Here is an 18,647-nt window from a genome sequence, read left to right as displayed (position 1 = left end):
AAACCCGGAAATCCGAATACGTAAGGCTAGCGGCACGAAGTTTAGAGTACTTAGACATTATTAGGAGGTTGAAATCAGTCGCTCTCATCTCCCATCAAGGTAGATAGAGCTGCTCTCCATCTTGTCACCTCATGTTCTAGAGCAGAGATCTTAGCCATGGCGGATAGAAGACTAGGGTCTTGACTTTCCACTCTGACTTTCTCTTGAACTCTTACTTCTTCACCACGCCATTGAAATACATCACCAGTCTCATCATGCGCGGGCTGTTTCACTCCAAAAAGCTGGTCTCGTAAAGAAAATCCTCCTAGAGAAAGATGAGGTGCGAAAGATGTTGCTGGGGTGGACTCTGTTGAAGCGGGTTCAAGAGTGCGAAGATATAGCACGAGTGCAGCCTCTGAAATCGAGAGATGAAACGAGAGGTAAGGTGGGAGAGGCGGGTCGAAGCTCTATATGGGGTCAGCATTACCCATAGTTCCCACTGAACCAGACTTTTTTGGTTGAATTTCCAGGTGGCAGATCATACGTTACCATCTGCGCTGCCTTCGAACCAGGGCTGCTTAATCCCTTCACCTTCACCTTTCAAAGTTTGCCTCGCTTCAGCCAGGTTATCGCCCAGGAGCCGTAGTTGGCCGGATATGAAACTCGCATCTCTCGAGTCCCCTGTGTATGTGCTGATATCAACGATATCAAGACTATCGTTGATGAGGCGGCGAACAGTCGAAAGTTGATTCAGGACAAGTTCAGGAGCTGCTGGGTCGGATGAAAGACATAATCGGGTTGAAGGCGAACCGCGTGGGGGAGGCAAGGAGTGTAGACGGAGTTGAACATCCTAGAGATCCTATTGTTAGCATGGGAGTGTCGTATTCATGTGAGCCCAACACTGCCTTCTAGCAGTTCTTGTCCACAGTTTATAGTCTCCTATTTCTTCACACAGACACGTACTCCTTTAACAATTTTCGAGCCCGTTCTCGTCACAAATCCCTTAACACTTTCCGATCGCATTGATGAAAGCACGAGTGTAGATCCCATATCATTTGGTGTCAGGAGAGCGTAACACTCCTGTAATCCATCTCGTAACGAGGCCAGTGTTCCTTGTAAGGAGTTCAAGAGCCATTGTAGCTCATTAGACTAGGTGGTTTGTTAGCTGTTATTCCCGAAAGAGCCGGATCGATACACATACCAACGATGCCTCCTCTTTTTCTTTCAGCCGTTCAGCTGGAAGAGAAGGATATGCCCAGGCAGCCATGATTATAGTATTATACTATTGTATGACGCTGAGGTGTTATTGTCAGTAAAGCACGGCTGTTTTTTGTTGTAGCTTCAAGAAAACCGACGTCATCTTTAGCTCTGCGTAGTTATTTATATCTTGGGGGCTGACTAGTTAACTAGGTAGCTGGGCTAACTAGTTACGGCAACCCACAGTGTCACCTTACGCAAATCTTTTTCTACTTGCTTTGAATGAAATTATCCTAATTGATTTTCATAGCATGGATAAATTGGTCACTGAAGTTAAGTTCAGAGAAGTACGGATACCAGAAGACAAATTAACCAAAGCGTAATAACTATTAAACTCATTGGAAAAGGACCAACGCATTATCATCATATATCCATCTCCGTCTAATGTAGCCATTTATACGTGCTTTTGTATGTTCCCCCATTTTTTTTAAAAAAATTTATGCACCATTCTCAACTACTGGGGAGGTTCCACAGCACCACGAACTCCTCCCTTTCCACCGATCTCACGAGCAGTTACCTGGACAGCAAGCTGTTCGTTAACGCTGACCATAACTTCAATCTTGCCCTGAGGCTTAACATCGCGTATAGCAAACTCTGCAATAGGCTTAGAGACATTCCATGCGATTTCACGGACTTCTCCCTCCTCATCTTCCTCGTCATCGTCATCATCATCATCGTCATCATCATCATCGTCCTCATCTTCATCCTCGGCTTTGGGCTTAGGCTCAACCTTTGTGACCTTAATTTCACGAGTTCCTTCGCAAATACGGACGAGAACGTCACCACCGTCCTTTGGAGCAGGGTATTGAGCAGATCGACGGGCTGGGAGGGCAGTCTCAGTGTTTAAAAGTGGCCTAAATATACAATTGGCCTCGTCAGAAGAAACGAGCTGGACTCCAATGGCCTTGGTAAGGTGAGCGGTAACAGTGACCATTGGGTGTGTGGATTGCTCGATGTCAGCCATTTCAAATTCCTCAATGAGAGAAGCCTGAATGGCGGCACCCCTGACAGCCACATCGGAGGGGTGAATGGCGGTCGGCGAGGTAGCTGGTGCAAGGACAGTTGTGGTCTCAGGGAATAGAGACTGGACAAGACGAGCAATCTTTGGAGTATGTGATGTTCCACCACAGAGAATGACCTACACGATGTAAGCATATATTTTAGAAAACTAGACACAAAGTTGAATATACAAACCTCGTCAATATCAAGGAGATCAAGCTCGGCTTTCTGGACTGCCTGCTTGATGAGGTCGGTGAAGCTTCCAAAGACCTTTCCGGAGAGAAGTTCGTATCTTAAACGGTTAACGTTAGAGGTAAAGTCGATACCGTTAGCAAGACTTTCGATGCTCAAAGAAGCGTTTGTACCAATACTAAGAGCCTTCTTTGTCGCTTCGGCCTCGAGCTTTAGCTTAGCCAAGCTTCGAGCTTCTTCCCTAGGATCTATTTTATGCTTCTTAATGAACTCCTTAGCGAAGTGGTCAATGAGGACCTGGTCCAACTGGGCACCTCCTAGTTCGTAATCATGGGCAGTAGCTAAGATGGTATACATGCCACCTCTGGACGCGATAACAGTAACGTCAGATCGAGTGCCACCCAAATCAGCAACAACAACAAGCTTGTCGGTGACAACAGCCTCAGGTCGAGCATCGTATGCTACGACGGCAGCAACTGGCTCATGGATGAACTGGAGAACCTCTATACCAGCTCCTTTCGCAGCTTCCATCAATGCGGATCGCTGCGTATCGGTGAAATTTGTGGGGACAGTGATGACGGCGGCATTGACTTGTTTGCCAATATATTCAGAGGCGGAGTTTTTTAGGCGACTAAGATGTCGAATCGTAACTTCAGACACAGTAAGCGTGCTTTTCTCCTCTTCGGTGCCTTCTTGAACGGTGAAAGCGACAGTGGACTCATGCTGTTGTGGGTGAGCTGATTGATGGCACGGCGTAGGATCTATCGATTTGAACCTGGATATCACGGTTAGCCGAATACTTCCCAACCAATTATTCTCGCATCAGGACAGGCTTGATATTACTCTTTTCCAAGATAATCTCTGAAGTAGGCGATGGTGTCGGCCGGATGTCGGACAATCTGAGATTTGGCTTGTGTGCCATGGTATTCATCACCATCAACATACGAGATTATAGAAGGGATATGGCGATCTGGAATTGGGTAAAAATTCGACTGTTAGTCCATTGGTCCGATACCAATATCGAAGGAAGGGAATCCCACTAACCTCCATCTTCGTTCGCGATAACTTCTGCTTTTCCATCCTGCCCAAGTAACACGCAAGAGTCAGAGAAACAAATAAGATACAACCTGCGAACAGTTTCCTTCAATGGTATCTGGTCTGCCACTTACAGGCGAGGTATAAGCGATGGAACTGTTGGAGTTGCCAAAGGAGATACCGATAGCACACCGCTCAGTCGCATCCGAGGCGACTCCAGCAGCTTGATCGCTCATATTTTCTTCCTTCTGATAAACAAGGAGGTTATGTCGGCCTCCAGAAGAGCAGTAGTGTCAATGAAGAATTGGACTGTTGAGACGGGGGTTTTCGTGGCAGGCAAATTGGCAGGTCAGCGACTTTTTGGCGGCACAAGAAGTGGAAAAAAACTTTTGCCTAGTTTTGGCTTTTTTTTTCTTCTGGCGGTTGACGAAAGCTTATCGATAACCAACACTTCCTGTAAGACGAAAGATGGAGAGAGAAGAACGACCGACATTTCTTTGCTATCGCCATGGAGGATGGAGGATGCCATTGGAAGATACTTTGTGTTCTCAAATTCATCTTCTATTTACTCTAAAACTTCACGTTCTAAACCCCATATAATAATTAGATCAATCGCCAAAATGGTGGTCGCCAAAGTATGTCAACATCACAACAAGAGTCCATATCACGACGAAAAAAGCCACATAAAACCAGAAAAAAAAAAAAAAGAAAGAAAGAAAGAAAGAAAAAGAAAAGAAAAGAAGATATAGATATACACTAAGGTATCCTGGGAACCAGCTTATCAGTTAGACGCATCCTTCTGGCTCTGAGAGCTGGCACTCATGGGCGGACGGGTGGTGGGGAGGACCTGGCTCGTCATCTCCTTCTGCTTCATCTTGCCGTAGCCGTAGATGAGACCGCTAAAGAATCCCAGAAGAATGGCAGAGACACCACCGAACGTGACGGGAGTATCGAAAAATACGAGTCCGCTGATGGCAAGTGGGAGCTTGTTCAAATACCCAACGAATGAATAGGTTGTTGACGAAGTCTTGCGAATGCACCAGGCAGATGAGTAAGAGATGAAGATGGCCCCTAAGCCTGAGTATAACATGCCAATGAGAATATTGTTGCGCGATTCAGCAGGGAAGTTCTTGGCCAGGTTAGCCGAAGACCAGTCTTCGGTGACCAGAGAACAGATAACCATAATGGGCAGGGATATTAAGTTATTATAAAGCATAGCTAGTTCCGGTCAGTTTGCGGTTCCAAGTTTTCGTGATTGATCAATTGGTCGAAGAATGCCACTTACTATCCCAGTCTTTGAAGTTCAGTGAGGTGATAAACTTGCGCGTGCCCAAGACGTATAAAGCTGTGCAGACAACATTAAGACCCATCCAGGCATATCCGGCATTCAAGGTAGATATAGCAGCAGCAGTCTCTCCTGAATGCCCAAAACCATTGACAGCAGCCTGAATATCAGCCCACGCAGCTACGATGGAGCTGAGCACCATACAACCGAAGGACAGCATAATCAGTGGAGTGACGTTTCCCCCAAACCACAAGACCTCGCCATACGCAATGACAACGATCGTCAAATTCTTGAAGATGGTATACACCGGAACAGATAGAAATTGAAGAGCCTTGATGCTGGTATAGATCATGCTCACGAAGAACACAGACACTGGGAGCCCTGGTTTAGAATATTAGCATGATAAGAATCCACATGATGATTCAATTAGCCGTAACATGGATATGTACATTTCTTGACCTTAGTACTTTCTAAAGCAACGAGGTTAGGGACAAATCCCGCTTGCTTTAAAACTAAAATCGCAGCGGTGCAGAGCACGGACTAGTCAATATATGTTAGCGTAGAACATTGATAGAAAATTTCTGGAGTACAAATGAGAATAATGAATATACCTGGATAGCTAGATAAAGGAAGTTCAAATTCCAGGACGAGCCCGAAACGACATACTTGTTCACAACTGTCATACTAATCGAAGAGAAGCAGTAGGCGAGAACAGCCGCACCAGGACTGTTCTCAAGCCGTGATAAGATCACCCCCATGCTGCCGCTATCGCTGCGAGTCCGGTACTGGGGAGCAGGTCTGAATTTCTCGTCTCTTCTGTTCATATTCTGATCCTCGTTCTTCTTATTCGACATGATATTTTCGTTCCAAGGGGTATCAAAACGACACTACTAATCCAATGGTTGTTTCGTGTTACCTCCTCTTGCCCGTGGAGTTTATAGTAGGATATACAATATGTTCGAAATAGAGACTCAAAATCACAGAATCACCTGCGTCCAAAATACGCCAAAATTATTCAATGATTTGTGATATTCCATCTCTCTTGATTTTTTTTCTTCAGTATTTATTTCAGCCTCGAAAGAGCGCGCGTCGCGAACCCCTTTTGGGAGAATATGCCGATTCTATTGGCTGGTTGATACGATTCTGGCCCGTCCCGGAAGCCAATAGACGACATTATGTGGTTTATGCTTATTTACCTAAGTAACCAATGATAAGCAATTATAAAAAATATAGCCCAATAATAAAATCTAAAAAGAATCCAATAAAATGACATTATCAGCCATAGCAAACTAACTAAACGGGCAACTCTCTCTTTCTTTGCGCAAAGGACTTTGCTCCACGACAACACAGCATGACTGGGTGATAAGTTTGCCTGCGAGATGCCACCCTGATACTGACCATGGCTAAATTGAAACCCGAGCTAGAGCTTGTTTTTGAAAGAAAGAACAAGGATCTGCTCAAAATCCCTAAAAGTACAGTATCCTAGCTAGGGGCTTTCAACCTTGCGTTATTACTCCAGCTCTCACGACAAGATCTAACTATTCCTGCACAGATGCGCGAATTGAGAAACGACCAATTCCTCACCCCCCAGCTGCATCCCCTTATGCAGGAGCCAGTGTACCCAAAGTCGTTTATGTCTCAACCAAGTCTCCGTTTATGAGCATTGCGAAACGCGTCCAAAAATTGTTGAGAGAAGCCGAAAAGCGTGCTACACAGAGTATTTCCCTGGGGAACAAGAGGAAATCCGGCAAGGACAAGCTTACACAGCTTAAAAATGCTTCGGAAGCATTACGAAAAGAGCCAGTCTTTATCAAGGCGACGGGGCGTGCCATTGACAAGGCCATAGAAGTGGGAAAGTGGTTTGACAAAAAGGATGGGTTGACCACCAAGGTGAAGACTGGGACAGTCATGGTGGTAGACGATATTGTTCGAGATGAAGTGATAGAAGCTGAAAAACAGCTTCCGGGCGACGTCCAACAAACTGACGACCAAGAAGATGTTGCATCCAAGGCGGATGCTGAAAGGAAGCAGGGAAAGAACAACAGCAAACCTGATAACGGAGATTTATCTGATCTACCTGACTCCAGAACTCGCTGGGTGAACATGGTAGAAATCACGATAACGATGGACTGAGACTTGTATGCTCAGTGAGACAGGTGATATTGCATCGAATAGCACCCTGGTCATTCCTCCGCGCATATTTCGGTGCCAGGTCAATTTGACAATCAGTCAGTGGACCTGGCTGGCCAGCTAATATTTAACTGAAGGCCACGGTCTTTTAAATGCTGAAGTACTTCTGCCACACCCAGCAGGCGTTGCAAGGCGGTTTTGAGAAGTACTCCACAGATTTAGCAAGGCATCAGATCGGGCCTTAACAGTCTTATGTTGGATACTTTGAATAACATTGGCTATATGCAGCTAAGCTGCTCATCATCTATGCTCGTGGAGTATCAATCGTATTAGTTGGGCCTGAGAAAGTACTCAATATTTTGAACGTGTAGTTGTCTTGGCATGAGCTGAACTGCCCGGGCGAAATGATGTCACAAGATCTGAGCCTTCTCAATATCAAAGCAACACGCGAGCACCAGCCGCCATAACAAAACCAGATACCCAGAAATTACATCTATGTGTATATAACCAATCCTTTCTATATGCTAACCCGGCCTCGTTTTGCCTCGGTCGTGATTACGGACGAACGCGTGTCTCAACTTGTGTGGCGAATATCACAGCATTTTAGTTTGCTCAGCCTCAGGCTATCTCGATGCTGCCGTATGGTTTGAGCTCCACGAATATCTCGACTTCTTAATATGATCATCTTATAACTCATCTACGGCAATCTACCAATATGTCGAATGTTCGCACTCCGCCCCCTTCGTACGGAGAATCAGCACAAACTCCTGCTCCACCTCCGCTGGGCCGGCCAGAACTATCACCTTTAACCCTAGATGGCAATCTGATCTATCCGGTCGTCCCTCCAACAACGGCTCTGTACGAGCTAACTCACGAGCTAGATGCTGGATACAGGAAAATCGGAATTTCCCGTCTTTGTCCCAACAGGAACACAGCCCAGCACGGGAATGTAAGAGAAAAACATATATATGATTTCTCACAACCTATATTTTCTTCTTCCGTTGAGATAACAGGGAAAAGAAAGAGTTGCCTTTCCGCTGCTTTGTGTCTGCGTATGTCTCGTGGTATCATTAAGAGAGGATGGGAGCTCTTTCGGCTTCGTTTAAACGGACAGACGGACGATCTGATATTTCGCATAAGACCCAGACATAGCCCGGAAAAGCAAGAAACGCTACAATGGGAAGACGCAAACCAATCTCTCGTTGCCATTGAGACCGTCTGTATACATGGTGGTTCTAATGTGAGGCCTGTGTTCCACATTGTGTGTGATATGGATGATCGATTTATTGATGCCCTGATCACTGCCTGGTGTGCAAAAATATGGATTGGACACCAATTTGCTGCTGCAGCAATGAGAGATCCGGAAGGCGACATGGGTGCGTCTCGTAATTTTGGGAGTTGATTCAGGTGGATATGTTCTTATTCCTTTACGTGGATATTCAAGCCCAACACCTTGATGGGATACGGTTTATTGGAATGATGGAGTTTATTATGAATATGGATATGTCTATAATGGTTTTTGGACACAACGAGGTTCAGTTTAACTGTCTCGGGAATAGGACCAATATGATGTTTTCTGGCGAAAATGATTGAGCTTCGGCATAGCCTCACTCTGTAGTAGGGTTATATACTGTGTTATACTACTATACTTGATGGATATGGGGGGTAAAAAGCCCAGAAGAACATTTAATCATTTGAATATGAGGTTAGTCTAGAGAATGTCCGTGGAATAAGTCCGAAGCTACGCAGTAATGCAAGCACTCAATCGCGGGGGCAAGGGTGTCTACTCGATTGTAGAATTCATTCATTTCATTTTCCTACCCCTATCTCCTTCAACACCCGCAAAACCAGTTTCTTCTGTTCCACAACATCCAGCCTCTTCTCATCCGTCTCTCTCAGACACCTCCCAATAGCCACCACCATTATAACCCCAACGTCACCTTCTGCAGAGCTGTCAACCCAAACTTTCCCATTCCTCCCGACAGCGATTTCAAACCCACCATAACTTTCAAATTTCCTCCCCAACTCTTCCAAAACAATTACACCGCCGGGTCCAGCGCCATCTTTCCTTTCCGGGCCGGTCATCATTAACCTAGATGCAAACAGAGTAGAAACATCAAACACCATCCCACCATGCAAGGACCCTAGGCCATCAGGCTCTGCCTTTCCGGTGGCAGGGTTGACGCAAGTAAGTTCTACCTCTCCGCCTGCACCAACGCCCACAGATAGAATACGTGCATAAACTAGCTCGCCAGCCTTAAGTTGCGGCCTTGTCTTCTTTGTTGCTCCTTCAAAGGCGAGTTGACCGAGGAATGCATGTGGTGAGTTAGGAGATATTATGCAGTGAAAGAAATCCGGGCTCGAATGGTGTATCTGGGCAATTATCAGGTCATTCTGGCATGGTATATAGCGTGTACTGGGAAACGGGAGGATTGAAGTTGTTGCATTCCGCTTGTTGTCGGATGAGAGAAGCCCCGCCTGCGAGGCTGCGATTATTTGTGAGGTCGGCTCCTGCGACTCTTGTGCTTTGGCCTGTGATGTAAGTAGATGGAGGTTCGGCCCTAATTTAGGAGCATTGGGCTGTGATAATTGAAGTATGTCCCCAGGGAGGATGGTTGATGTCATGTTGATCTAGATGAACCCAACGCCCAACGCCTTGACCGATTGCCTCAGCAACAGTATATTGAGCTGGAGGTATAATTAAAGTGCAGTAAATCAGATCTGCAACACGGATCGTTTGATTGATATAACTCAAAGCGTTGTAAGTATTGTTAAAGTCAAATAATGAAAAAATGAGCCGAAGCTGGTGCTGGCAAAACGTCGCGAAGTTCAACTTTTTCTCACTACCTCAAAGCTTTGGCTTACCTTATCGATAAAATCACGTGAACCCCAGAGAAGTTTTAGAAAATAAGGAGTTGAAAGTTGCCATGTTTCATCATTGTTTGAGGGCGATGATAGTACTTTTTGTAGTGTTTAGGCCCTCAAAGACGGAGGATACGAAGTTTCGTCGATCGGCGGCGGTTCTGACATTGTTTTTTTACCAACGCATCATGATCAATAAAGCGCCGTGCAGACTGTAAGGGGCTATTGAATAAACACTGGACTATGACAAAGCGTACCGTGGGTGTCAATATCAGGATCGCTGCATGCGCAACCAAGCAAGACACAAGAGACTCCAAGAGATTGAAGACCCCAGACTTGAATAGTTGCATATCGGCTTTGGCTTAAAGTATAATCTGTTCCCCAGTCGAATTTGAACTATACATGCAGGTGTACCCCGTATGAGATGCTCACTAGTTTAGAGTGCAACGTTCCTGAGCCTTAGGTTTCAAAGTACCGCCAGAACTAGGAGTATTATGGTTCTATATCGGTTCTATAGCCCTAGCATTCAATGATGACGTCCTTGAAACCCCTGTTGAATGAATCAATAATATAGATTCTTATTGTAACTGCCCGTGTATGAACTAAGCATCGGCACTAGGACTCTCAAGCGAAATTAGTATGAAATAAATTATAAGTATAATTCTGAGTATTATTCATTTTTCAGAGTTAGTACGGAGTACTCTGTATCCAAAGACTGAATGCAAGGAGGATGGATTTGTTGGGTGTATCAGCCTTCTCTATGTTCTGTCTCCTGTACAGGGTATGGAGTAAATGATGAACGGCAGGCTGCGGGTTTGCCTTCGGGATATGTAAGAGTACATGTCCGTATAGCATTGCTTTTTGCAAATCTGTTGATCAATGTGCGATAACTTACAGAAATCATGATTGCCCTAGAGTGAACGAGTCCGTATAGCTATGCTTATAAGTACTAAACGAGGAAAAGGTGGTGATCCTGGAGAGGAACAAGGGATAGTAGATGTCACAGATGCAGACGCACAGGTACATAAGATGGAGAAACTGCATATACATGGATAAGGCAGGGTTATGTGTATGTAGCCAGAAGAAGTACTCCGTATGTAATTTTTTTTTTCTGTTTTACATCAAGGTTCCTTGACTGATCAAAGTACAACGTCCAGAGAGAACGATACGCTTAACGCTTGTCCCATTCTCATCCAGCCCGATCTGGAGGCATAGTTGGCTCGATCGGCCCGTTGTGGTGGTTTGCTTCATCGCAAATGCATGGCTTGAGTTATTTCCTCCCTTCTGCAGCGCCAAGTATGCCGCAAGAGTGGAACATGCGCCAGCAGTAGCAGTCTGTTCAACACCATCCTGGATTACCCGTACCTGAAGACTGGTGATGTAGGGCTCCTCTGTGAAGTCGGCTTCGTCCTGAACAAAATAGACGGCACCATAGTGGCGACTAACAATTGACTCGTCAACGGCTCGTTGTTTCCAGCTCGTATCGAGTTCGGGAGTTGGCGGTTCACCGGCTTCGAGAAGGTTCAGAAGGTTAGGGCTGTTGGTGAAATCCACCAATGTGTAGGTCACTCCCGTGGCGATCGACAAGATTGGGTACGATGCCTTCATCTTCTTCACATCCTCGACATTGGAGAGGCTTGGCTGTATGGCCAGTATCTCATCTTTTCTTGTTTCTCGACCGTGGATGTGGACGTTGTGCGGCAGCAGAAGAACGCCAACCTGACGCAGTGGATCATATTCGGCGCGGAAGACCAGATCGTTGTACTGGATAAAGCATTCCAAAAAGGCAGCTGATGCGGATTTCGCTGCTTCTGTGCCCCCACGCGGAGCAGGTACTGGTGTGGTCGAGTCAAGAGGGTTCTCCTGGAATATGTATAACGCAACACCTAGGATGGCCTCAAAGGCCAAGGGCTTATGCGCTTTGGTCGCACCAAATAGTTCCAATTTCCGAACATTCTTGCCAATTTTCTCCAGGTACACTGGCTCGTGTAAGAATGCGGTATTATTATATCCGAATTCTATGGCAATCTGCATCTTCCGTTCCTGTGAGAGGGGATCATCCTTCTTCAGCCGCACCACTGCAAGTGGGCTTCCATCATATCTGCCATGAACAAGAGATGAAAAGCGTTAGACATCTAGAGATAGTAATTAAAAGAAAAAAAGCAGTGTAATATGGGCTTGCAGCAGGAGAAACGGGTGTTATTGAGTGTTTTATTGATTCGACAAAGATCCACCCTCATCTCCGGATCCAAAAAGCCGGTTATTCGTATCCAGTCGAGAGATGGGGTGGAAAAAGGATATGAAGCTATCGAGGTAATATCAACCTTTCTGATGTGAACACATCAAGGGTCACTAAGATTTGGACATGTCAGTGATATGCTGCATATGTAGCTCGATATTTGGTCAGCCGAATAACGACGAAGAGGAGAGAGGACAGGGAAAAAAGAAACGAGAGCAATCCCGTATTATTGCCAGAGTGTAAAATGGCCGGATGAACTGCGCTGGGATGCGGTGGCCTGTCCTTGGACCTACCAAAACTACGAGGTCCAGCCTCCATTTCCACAAGCGGGCGCCTTTTCCGATGCAGGTCTCCCAGTCGCCCTCTTATCTGTAGGTACAGAGCAGCTATCCCAATGCCACGACTGTACCTGGTGTCTTTGGATCTCCTGCGGGATGAAGATCACGTCTCGTCCTGGAAGCGTTTTTTTCCTCCTTCGCTTTCCACGATTTCCAAGACTGCGAAGGCCGAAGAAAAAAAGACAAGTCACGGGAAGTCCGAAAGTGGATAAAGTCACGTGATAAACCCTTCATGTGCAAATCTTCTTGTGATTTGACGATTAATAATAACCAGCGAGTCTGGACACTGCTCGCTGACATCACGCCGCTGTATAGAAATACGGGCCTACAAGAGGTACTTCATGTATACTCTGTACGGGGAAATGGACGAGTTACAGCCCTGAACATGGATATTTCATTGATTCGATAATTCCATACGAGACCTGGCTTTGGTCGTGAGACGAGCTTCTCTGCATTTCTCTGGAAGAGGTGGCTTGTCTCGACATGACACTACCAGTGATGTGCAGCTTCAGCTCGTCAACTCGCTAGCCAGCTTGATACCGGCTTGTCCACGCTGTCTGGCTGATCAAGCGTGAACGGAGCCGTCATCATCCTTCGCGTATAATCTTATGCAATTCGACTGATAGGCTCTTCGTCGCTTGTTTCTCACCAGCGAGGACGAATCGACCAGGGAAGAGCCTTTTCTCTAATTTCATCTTACCAGTTATCTGAGCACCCTCCCATGGGACAGACAGAAGTAGTCAAAGACGCTATTGAAAAAGGCAGTCAGAGAACGTGAACATAAACGTGATCGCCACATAGGAGAGAGAAGGGGGGATGGGGGGTCGGACAATAGCAGCCAGCTTTTATATACTTTCAAGTCGGGGTGCAGGAACTTGGATGGGCGTGTGGACTTTTTTTTTAAGGGAGATCGCTTTCTCACAAACAATACACACTCACGCACACACATCAGTTCCGCCCAGCCAGCCCACATTCCCTGCTTGCGTGGGTGTGGATTATGGCTGTGTGGATGTGGATATGTGGATGATTCCTGGGAGTCCCCCTTGCCTTGCTTGCGTATTCCAGGATGGTGATTGAAAGTGATAATGGGAGGAGAAGATGCTATCTCTTCTCGAAAGAGAAAGGCATTCCCACTCTTGGATCTCCCGATCAGTCGATTGACGTTTGATGCCCGGAGCATGAGATCCGTTTGAAGGCTCTCCATAAGGGCATTCGTGCCGTTCATTCGCCAGTTGGCCGTCACTGATCGTCTTCGCTCGGGTTGATCAGGCGGGGATGGCTGGTGTCTTATCCTTTCCACGGCGTGCCGTGGAGGTGTTCTAGCGTGAAGCCGAGACGCTGAGCTTGCCCGATGTTGATTAGTCGTTTGATCAAATACTACATCGAGCTCTGTGCGTTCAAACCCAAAGGTCGTTTTCGCTTACACCTCGAGGGCGAGGACATGGGTCCCAATGTGAGAAACCGTTGGCGAAAGAGGCTAAAAATCTAGACTCCAGTCAAGGAGTTGAAGCAGAAAGGGAGACAACGGTGGAAGCCATTCGACCAGGGTTTGTTACGCCTATGGACTCCTTGTCTTTCACTCCCTTTCTTTCTCCTCTTTCTTCAAACTGGCAGAACGGAGTAGATATAAGCATATAAGGAGCATGGCTGGGTGCAGTATGCTGCATAACCGTCTAAGCGACCTATGAAATGTTATAAATATGCCTTCAACATCGGCCTGTTGTCTGTATTATTGCCATTCTTGGGAGGGGTGGGCTGAAGAAGCGTGCTGAAGGCGGTTGGTCGACACTAAATCAAGCCGCCACGGAGGCTGTGGAGATGGCGATGATGGCCTGTCACAAATCTGATCTGGCACATTTTTGGGGTTTTTTTTTTTTTTTTTTTTTTTTTTTTTTTTTTTTTTCTTTTTGGCCATATCTTGTTTTTTCCTTCTTCAACTAAAGTTCAGAGCCCACGCTTCTTTTCTGGCCTTCTGCTGCTATGATTCGCAATCAGCTCTTTCGCCCGCCTTTCTTTTCTCTGCTCGACTCTTTTCTTGGGACCCGTTGTACCGTATTATTGGGCGCGGAGCTTTACAATCCCGTTCCCATGGCCAAAACAAAATAAGACGAGGGCAAAAGAAAAAATAAGGAAATAAAAAAAAAAAAAAAAAACTGAGAGCTCATCTTTCTTAACGGGGGGAATGAGCAGAAGGTATCACGACGGTCTCGTTCGTATCTTGAGAATCGCCTTCGTTATGGGGTGGAGGAGGAGCCTGTTGACCTGCAACTAGGCGGCGACCCTTGCCTGTCAGGCTACAGGAAAGCCCTGGCCGATGTGACTGGCCATAACGGAATATAATTGAAGTCCACGGATACTCCGTACGCATCTGATATGAGAACCCTCCTCTCTCGCAGTCTATACCGGACTACCCGCAAGACGCAAACGCCAAGACGGACAACAGGATCGAGCCTACCATTAGTCCATACTTATATGCCCACTGACAGCTTCTGGCTGTGGTGACTGGTTGGGTACGAGGCGCTGTTTGCCAGGTGCTGTGGGCTCTGGCGTAATTCTCGAAATGGCTGTTTGTATTCTTTTCGCACCCGTAGCCTCACGGCCAAAGTGAAGCCACAGCAGCCCATCGGGCTAATTTGATCAAAGGGAAGGAAAAAGTATCCTTCCTTCCGACGAACCTCTGTTGTACCGAGTTGCGGGCGGACAACTGTGTGCAGCAGAGACGCGGTTGACCTGCAGGTCAGGGATGTTACTTTGTACGCATACTTCCAGGGGTAAGTCGCTCATAAGGGCAAAAAAGAGGCCCATAATATCGCGAAAAATTGGGATTTTCCCAACTTTAATGATGGGATATTTCGCTCGGTTCAGACGGACGAGGATCCAGGGACCGCCGATGGAGGTTTAAAAATGACGGTTAAAATATATATCTGAGTATAGACCAAGTCCTGAAATTTCCAAGGATAGCTTTATCTGATATCGTATACGTATTTGGTTGAAGTTGGCATGGTGTTAATATAACACCCTCCAAGGGTTCAGGGTTGACCATTTAAGCACGTAAGGAGGTCAATGGAGCGGAAAGGGAAAGACGGGACTCTCAGGATGCAAATGAAAAAAAAACTGACCAACTGCAAAAATCGCACTGGGCCGGCCACGGAGACTGGGATAGATGCATAGTGACTGCATAAAGCGGAAAAGGAAAGTAACCTTTTCCAACAGGTCTCACGTCCTACAAAGTAGTTACATAAAGTAGTGCAGACGAGGCGAGAGTACTTACGTACTTGTAAGGAAGAAAAAAAAAAAAAAAAAAGAGGATACATCCTCCAACCCACATACAGAGGGCGACGATGAGGGCGAGTTCCTGCATGTTGAAAGTCTTCACTCCCCTTTTCTGAGGGAAGCCCTTCGTAACTACTCCATACTCCTCATTCGCTCCATCCGCAGGCAAAAGATGATGTGCGCTCTCAGAATCATCGGTGTTCTTGAAGGCAGATGGTTCCCCCAGGATGTTTCGACTAACGAGCCAGCCCGTTGGGAAAGCTAAGTTTGTTGTCGAAAAATAATAAGGGACGATCCGATCTATATAGTTAAGTACGGAGTAAAGTGTGGCGCCCTGGGGTTTCGTCGTCTCCACGTACCCTTTCGTCCTGCAGGTAAAAGAAAAATAATATATATCTTACAGCGCTTGTTAATTAGCAGTGGATCTAGATGTCTCGGGGGGTGGGACAGTGAATGTGACGACTCGATCTCATAGTTTACTCGCCTTTTATCTTGCCTGTCGTCTCCCTTCTGCCGTCGTGGTTTTCTCTCTCCTTCTCTTTTTCTCCTCTCCTCCGCTCTGCTTTTCCGCGTCATTGATGTCCAGGGAAGCAAGAAGAAAAGAAAAAGAGAAGGGCATTTAGAGGAGTCGCTGGTTTGACTATTGATTTTTCATTTCCCTTTTTCTCTTTCTGGTTGCTTTCATTCTCTTCGTATATCTCGAGCCGGATTCATCTCGTCGTCTTCCTTGTTAGCAGTTGATATCGGCCTTGATCGGGTAGTCCGCTGACCTTTTTTTGTCATTTCTTTTTCACACATACCTCTGCTATTGACCATCTTCCCTCGCCGTCTTCCAAGCTTCGGTCAGCCTTCGTCTTCCTGGTTCCTGGTTCGTGTGGGTTGCGGCGCTGCTGCTGCTGTTGTTGGATGGAGTAGAGGATGACTGGTTTGGAGCGAGCACAAGCGAATCAAGTAAACAAATAACCACCACCAATCTCCGAAAAAAGAAAAACAACTTCCTGTCAACACGCACAGCACCACATACATACATACATACAGACAAGACAGACAAGAGACAGCACGCGCCTGTCTGCTGTTGACAAACGCCAGAAACAAGCCATCTCTTTCACGGCAGCAGGGAGATCAACCCGGTTCACGCTCTCTTTTAACTCGGCTCGCGTGGCTCCTTATTTACTTCCTCTCTCATCCTCTCCCTCTCTCAAACTCTCCCACTCGCTCTCTATTGCTCTGTACTGGCAAAGGACCTCCGACTTCAAATAATTATACCTCTCTACAAGCTGTATGTACGTCATGAACAGCCAAAACTCGAGCTCTGCCCCTAGCGGCAGCGAGGGTGCGGCTCTGCCGTGGATACTGGAGCACCTTCTGGCATATCCCGGCAGCTACGAGATCCCTCTACGCACCATGTACACGCTCAACTCTTCACCCCGAATGACGGATCTATCCAGCGTGTCTCCCACTTTGAATGGCTCTGCTTTTTCGAAGGCCGGCACAACTCCATCTCCAACTGGTTCTGCACCCTCTTCGCGTCATGAGAAACACGGATCTAGCGACTCTTCCATGTCGGATACCGCTGCTCGATTTAAGGCCCAGATGATGGCCCAGATAGCTCAGCTGCCATCACAGCCAGCTTCTCTTCCGCCAAGCTTCATCACCTCTTTCGTTCGACGGTCTTTCCCCCCTGTACTAGAGGAGGTAGATTTTCCACAGGCCTTGACCGCGCTAGACTATCTCCGAGACTTGGAAAACCGCCGCAAGAGAGAAGTTGTTAACGCCTTTGACAGATTGGGCCTTACTGGAACCGAAAGCGAGAGACAGGAGCTCTCTAGACGGTACCCCGGTGTCCTGGCCTGGCTTAACAAAATCCAGGAAAACGAGAGAAACGTCATTGCCCTCTACACTCAAGTATATCTCCGCATCCGATATTGGGTATGTATTGGCTGATATGCATTATCATTGTTTTTTTTATTATCACACTGCTAACCAGGTTATAGGCGCTAGTGAACGAGATGCTTCTTACTCCGTTTAACAGATACAATTGCATTGCCCTGTTGAACACTCTGTTTCCTCCACTGGATTCCAGACCACCAACTCCACATCTCAACGGAAAGCTGCTGCTAGATCATCGAATGCGGTTCTATGACTATATCTGCTCCTTTGAGAAAAAGGGTGTGCAGGTACTAAAACATGTCATCGAACAAGATAAACGGCCAGAGGATAAGACTGGTTGGCCGGTTGCTAGATGCATGATTGATAAGTACCTTGACTTGGCAAACAGCATGATTAGCGAATGCTCCGAGGTCACCGGTTGCCAACACTTTGCAGAAGCCTCTGAAGGACAGCGCAAAGGACGAAAAGTCGACTCTGGAATTAGCTTCACCTCTTCTGAGCGCCCCTCGACAAGTGGAAGCTCCTCCAGCAGTTCTAAAAACCTTACAAAGCCCTCCACACCACCATCTCAAAGCCCGCAGCTTAAGGGTACAAATGGATCTACTCTAGAAAAAATCGCTCGGGAAATCAAGAAATTAAAATCTCGCGGCGATCTAAGAGATGCAGCCAAGGAACCTAAACGACCAAACACCGTCAAGAAGATCAAGTCGTCGGGCCTCCTAAGGGAAACCATGCGTGGTCTATCCTTGAGTGATGAGCCTACTTTTGACCCAGACAAGTTCAAGCAACAGAGAAAACAATGGGAAGCAAAACATGCACACAAGCTCAGACAAGCAGCTGAGTGAATATGAGGAGAGAGTCTACTGCTTCGTACACCAGCTCTCAGCCCTTTTGAACGAATTTCACGAATTTCTCTACGTGTCATATCTCCGCCACTCATCCTCTTTTTCTTTTTCACCTTTCCGGATAACTTCAACGATACCCCATTTGCATACATAATTTTCCGTGACAACAATGGATCCTTTCCTTTCGTTTCTTTTTTCCTTTCGATCTGGCAGACTTTCAACAGCCGAGATATTCTACAACCACCGAATTTCGCAAGCCACCAGACTACTATCTGGCACCAGTTTCCTATCCTCCTCTCTCTCTCTCTCTCTCTCTCTCTCTC

At 46.5% G+C, this 18,647-nt stretch overlaps 8 protein-coding genes across 8 annotated transcripts; 3 read left to right on the top strand and 5 right to left on the bottom strand.

The window, feature by feature from the left end:
• Positions 1-74: 74 nt before the first annotated feature.
• TERG_01003 (uncharacterized protein) lies at positions 75-1,246 on the bottom strand (the record flags this gene model as incomplete). Its single annotated transcript, XM_003238968.1, has 4 exons — positions 75-446; positions 524-829; positions 943-1,128; positions 1,181-1,246. 4 exons carry the CDS (start codon positions 1,244-1,246, stop codon positions 75-77), a joined length of 930 nt encoding a protein of 309 aa, XP_003239016.1.
• Positions 1,247-1,690: 444 nt separating this feature from the next.
• Positions 1,691-3,698, bottom strand: TERG_01002 (uncharacterized protein; the record flags this gene model as incomplete). The annotated part of the gene is made up of 5 exons (XM_003238967.1): positions 1,691-2,374; positions 2,431-3,202; positions 3,271-3,397; positions 3,472-3,508; positions 3,597-3,698. 5 exons carry the CDS (start codon positions 3,696-3,698, stop codon positions 1,691-1,693), a joined length of 1,722 nt encoding a protein of 573 aa, XP_003239015.1.
• A 545-nt stretch (positions 3,699-4,243) lies between these two features.
• TERG_01001 (GDP-mannose transporter) lies at positions 4,244-5,834 on the bottom strand (the record flags this gene model as incomplete). The annotated part of the gene is made up of 2 exons (XM_047747691.1): positions 4,748-5,834; positions 4,244-4,680 (listed from the first exon to the last, which is right to left on the bottom strand). Exons 1-2 carry the CDS (start codon positions 5,097-5,099, stop codon positions 4,244-4,246), a joined length of 789 nt encoding a protein of 262 aa, XP_047603655.1. The 5' UTR covers positions 5,100-5,834.
• Positions 5,835-6,146: 312 nt separating this feature from the next.
• On the top strand, positions 6,147-6,880 carry TERG_01000 (uncharacterized protein; the record flags this gene model as incomplete). The annotated part of the gene is made up of 2 exons (XM_003238965.1): positions 6,147-6,219; positions 6,300-6,880. The coding sequence occupies 2 exons, from the start codon at positions 6,147-6,149 to the stop codon at positions 6,878-6,880; spliced, it is 654 nt and encodes a 217-aa protein (XP_003239013.1).
• Positions 6,881-7,592: 712 nt separating this feature from the next.
• TERG_00999 (uncharacterized protein) lies at positions 7,593-8,279 on the top strand (the record flags this gene model as incomplete). The annotated part of the gene is made up of 1 exon (XM_047747690.1): positions 7,593-8,279. One exon carries the CDS (start codon positions 7,593-7,595, stop codon positions 8,277-8,279), a length of 687 nt encoding a protein of 228 aa, XP_047603654.1.
• Positions 8,280-8,686: 407 nt separating this feature from the next.
• TERG_00998 (uncharacterized protein) lies at positions 8,687-9,502 on the bottom strand (the record flags this gene model as incomplete). Its single annotated transcript, XM_003238963.1, has 1 exon — positions 8,687-9,502. One exon carries the CDS (start codon positions 9,500-9,502, stop codon positions 8,687-8,689), a length of 816 nt encoding a protein of 271 aa, XP_003239011.1.
• Positions 9,503-10,855: 1,353 nt separating this feature from the next.
• TERG_00997 (uncharacterized protein) lies at positions 10,856-11,773 on the bottom strand (the record flags this gene model as incomplete). The annotated part of the gene is made up of 1 exon (XM_003238962.2): positions 10,856-11,773. One exon carries the CDS (start codon positions 11,771-11,773, stop codon positions 10,856-10,858), a length of 918 nt encoding a protein of 305 aa, XP_003239010.2.
• Positions 11,774-16,879: 5,106 nt separating this feature from the next.
• On the top strand, positions 16,880-18,324 carry TERG_00995 (uncharacterized protein; the record flags this gene model as incomplete). Its single annotated transcript, XM_003238960.1, has 2 exons — positions 16,880-17,518; positions 17,584-18,324. 2 exons carry the CDS (start codon positions 16,880-16,882, stop codon positions 18,322-18,324), a joined length of 1,380 nt encoding a protein of 459 aa, XP_003239008.1.
• Between the last annotated feature and the right edge of the window lie 323 nt (positions 18,325-18,647).

The sequence above is a fragment of the Trichophyton rubrum genome (genome assembly GCF_000151425.1).
Source record: "Trichophyton rubrum CBS 118892 genomic scaffold supercont2.1, whole genome shotgun sequence".
Taxonomy (NCBI): Eukaryota; Fungi; Ascomycota; class Eurotiomycetes; order Onygenales; family Arthrodermataceae; genus Trichophyton; species Trichophyton rubrum.
The sequence above is the reverse complement of the archived record's forward strand: the minus strand, read 5'-3'. Positions and strand labels throughout refer to the sequence as shown.